At 33.6% G+C, this 3747-nt stretch overlaps 1 protein-coding gene across 1 annotated transcript; it reads left to right on the top strand.

Moving 5' to 3' along the window:
- The first annotated feature begins 2028 nt into the window (after positions 1-2028).
- On the top strand, positions 2029-3218 carry LOC126709335 (fasciclin-like arabinogalactan protein 14). The gene has a single exon (XM_050409538.1). The coding sequence runs from the start codon at positions 2067-2069 to the stop codon at positions 3024-3026; it is 960 nt and encodes a 319-aa protein (XP_050265495.1). The 5' UTR covers positions 2029-2066; the 3' UTR covers positions 3027-3218.
- The last annotated feature ends 529 nt before the right edge of the window (positions 3219-3747 follow it).

Raw genomic sequence — 3747 nt, 5'->3', positions numbered from 1 at the left:
TTTAAAAATATTCCTTGAACAAACTCTAATATTTGGTGGCAATGACAATATTTAACCAAGAAACTTTCACTAACCATGGTTGGGTTTGGACAATGGAATTTTTTCAAAATTTAGAATATTGCGTTACCATTATTATTAGAATGACTAATGTGTTGATTTACTTAAAGCTCAAAGGAGAAAAGTGTCAGTTCCCTTCATGTCTGTGGTAGAGTGTCATTCCTGTAAATTACAAGAGATTTGTGTAATTTACCCTCTTTTTTTTTTTTTTTTTCTAATACTCAAGTAGTAGTTACAAAATTATGCTTTATTAGGAAACTAAAGACATGTTTAGTACACTGAATGAGAATTACGATAGAAATTGTAATAATTATTATTGAGAATAAAATTTGTTGTAATGAAATAACTAAACTTATTCATAAATTTGGCTGTAAGTTGTAATTTAGAATAAAACTTAAGATTTATTTTATTTAAGAAAATATCTTACTCATACAATTATACATATATTTTTTAAATAATTTTTTTATTTATAAATTTGAGAGAGAGATGGGTTATTTTTTATGATTTTTTATTTTTATAATTGTTATGTTTAAATAGAAGGTTTGTTTATTTGGAAATATATTAATTTTAGAAATTATTGCATTACTAAGAAATAGCTATTACTGTCATTTTAGAGAGAAATAGTACTAAACCTTAGGATCCGAATAATTATTACATTACAGTGTCTATTACATTATATCAAACGTGCCCTAAGACAAAATTACAATTCAATGGTAGTTAGGAAATGAGACTATGAATTATCTCTCTGTCTCATAGTTATACTTATTCTCTCTCTCTCATGAATGTCTCATAGTTATACTTATTCTCTCTCTCTCATGAATGGTGAACTACATAAAAAATTTAATTAGTAAGACTTACTAATATGTTAGAAAAGAAAAAAAAAATTATGTTTTTATCATACCAAGTAATTGCTTCTTTTTTTAAGGTATATAACAATTGTCTATATAAAGTTTTGGACTTCCTTGAAGGTATATGAAATATAAAACTTACAAGGCTATCTTATTTACATTAATTTTCCTTGTATGTTCTAGGCGTATGTTAAACACAGTTAAAAAAAAAATTCCATTGTCCCCCACACTCTACAAGTACAAGTGTTTGTGGAGTGATCATCGCACCAAGAGTGTGCGGTAGTACAATCAAACTTTATTTATTTATTGAAGAACACAGTTGAATTTTGTCCTTCTATATATGTGTATAATAATTGATTTGTAGGCTTAATTAGGAATGATGCAATAATTGGATGAATTACGGTTAGAAGAACAGTTAAAAGAGAAAGCCCAAGGATGAAAATTTGACTAAACTATTTAAAGTAATGCTACTGTCACAAACTATTTTACAACTTTTTTATAAAATGTTGATGTGGTCAATCTCTTATTGGTTTCTATTTAGACCCACCATTAATATCACTTTTTCATTTACCAATAATTACTTACCATATAGCAGTTTGTAAAAAATTTTGTAAAATAATTTCTATCTCTAGCATCATTCATCTATTTATGTTTTGTGTCAAATATTTCACTGTATATAGTTTCAAACAACAATTATGATTAAATTCAAAGCCCCTTTTTTTTTCCACTATTATTACTATATATCAGCATCATGTAACTGAAATCATTGAACATGCCACCGGTTAGAATATCTATATGTGTTTGCTGTCAAATTAAGGCTTTCTAACTTTAGTTAAAACCGTTTCATCATAACTTTCAAAACCAATCCATTCCCCAGAAATAGGCCACATATTATTACTGAAACCCCATAATTTTCTCCACAATGTCCACCCTAGCAAAACCTCCTTTAAGCTTTGAGGCAGAGAGAAATTCACTCATAACCCACCAGTTTTAACACGATCTGTTCCATTCCTATTTTTAGGATTAGTAAATTGGAACTCTCCCTCTCCCTATACCTATAAATCCTAAAATCCATATACATAAAAGCCAAGCATCAAAAATCCTTTTGAAAACAGTAAGGGCTTGGGTTTCATATTTGATATACACTCACAATTATCAAACATGGATTCCAAAGCCTCTTCCCTCCTCTTCTTTGCTCTCTTCCTCGCCTTCTTCTCCGCCGCCTTGGCCTTCAACATCACCATGCTTCTCGATCGCCACCCAGATTTCAGTTCCATGAATGACTATTTATCAAAGACCCAACTGGACAAACAAATCAACAGCCGCAACACCATCACTGTCCTTGCAGTAGACAACAAAGCCATTGCTGGTCTCTCTGGACTGAACTTGGATGAGGTCAGGAAGATCCTGAGCGTCCACGTGGTGCTTGACTACTATGATGTTCAGAAACTCAGCACTCTAACAAAGAAATCCACCCTCCTCACCACCTTGTTCCAAGCCAGCGGTACTGCCATGAACCAACAAGGGTTTGTGAATGTTTCAATCATCAATGAGGGTGAGATTGCATTTGGGTCAGGTGTAAAGGGCTCTAAACTTGACTCTAAGCTCGTTAAATCTGTGGCGGCTCAGCCTTTTAACATCTCTGTGCTTCAAATTTCATCTGCTATTGTACCTCCTGGTATTACTGTAGCTAACCCACCAGGTGCTTCACCGCCACCAACAAATGCTCCCACACCTGGTAAGGCTCCAACACCTGGTAAAGCTCCTGCACCAGCTGGTAATGCTCCTGCTCAGTCTCCATCAAATAACCCAGTGCCAGAGGCTCCTTCACCCACTGGAGCAGGTACTCCTGAAGAGTCACCTGCACCAGTGGCTGATACACCAGCAGAGGCTGATACACCAGCAGGAGCTGATACACCAGCAGAGGCTGATACACCAGCAGGAGCTGATTCACCAGCAGAAGCTAATGCTCCTGCAACCGCAGACTCTCCAGGATCTGAATCTGCTGAAGCTCCAGCTCCAGAAGCAAGCACAACCGCATCAGCTTCTTCACGCACCACTGTGGCTTCTGGTGTTGTATTTGGGGTGGTGATGGGTTTGGTTTCATCTTTGGTGGCTTAATTTCTTACTGTTAATTTTTTTTTTTTAAATAACAATTTTTGCAATTAAATTCATGCATGTACGTGAGACTGAGAGAGAGAGAGAGAGAGGGGGGGGACGAGAAAGGTGAAGTGCGAACAAGCTGGTTGGAACTTGGAAAGATGGGAAATTGGGAGGGTAGAAAGTAAAAACTCTTGTACCCAATGTATTACACACGCTTAAATTTTTATGACCGATAATTTGATTTAAAGTTACAATTTTAATTTATAAAAACACACATTGTGTAAGAGAAGTGATACTCTTATAATATTTTTATAGCAAATTTTAAGGGGTAAATTATTATTGTTTTTAATTTGAACACACTACTAAAATTCATTTTTTACTACCAGTAACCGCTAATATTAATCTACTATTTAAAATTTATTGTAAAAGTATTATAAAAATATAGTGGATATATCATTTTTCGGAAAATATACCACCCAAAGAATGACCATATGTACCATCATCTCATGACATTGAATTGGAATAGGAAGCGTAACTCGTTATTATCTGTTGTGTTTATATCATTTGGCTGATTATTAATTCCTTAAAACTTACGTATTCCACCATCTTTATATTTACACAGGTTTATCTATTTGTGAGAATATGGGTATATAAATAAAAATACGAATAAAAATAAACAAAGAAGGGAAATTTCATTTTATTAGATTCTAGCTAGACGTATAGTGAGAATATAGGTATA

This window comes from Quercus robur, chromosome 12, assembly GCF_932294415.1.
Source record: "Quercus robur chromosome 12, dhQueRobu3.1, whole genome shotgun sequence".
NCBI classification, from domain to species: Eukaryota; Viridiplantae; Streptophyta; class Magnoliopsida; order Fagales; family Fagaceae; genus Quercus; species Quercus robur.
This window is presented reverse-complemented; position numbering and strand designations above follow the sequence as displayed.

Coding starts and splice junctions, on each gene's coding strand:
- LOC126709335 (XM_050409538.1), top strand. CDS start 2,067: ATGGATTCCAAAGCCTCTTCCCTCCTCTTCTTTGCTCTCTTCCTCGCC.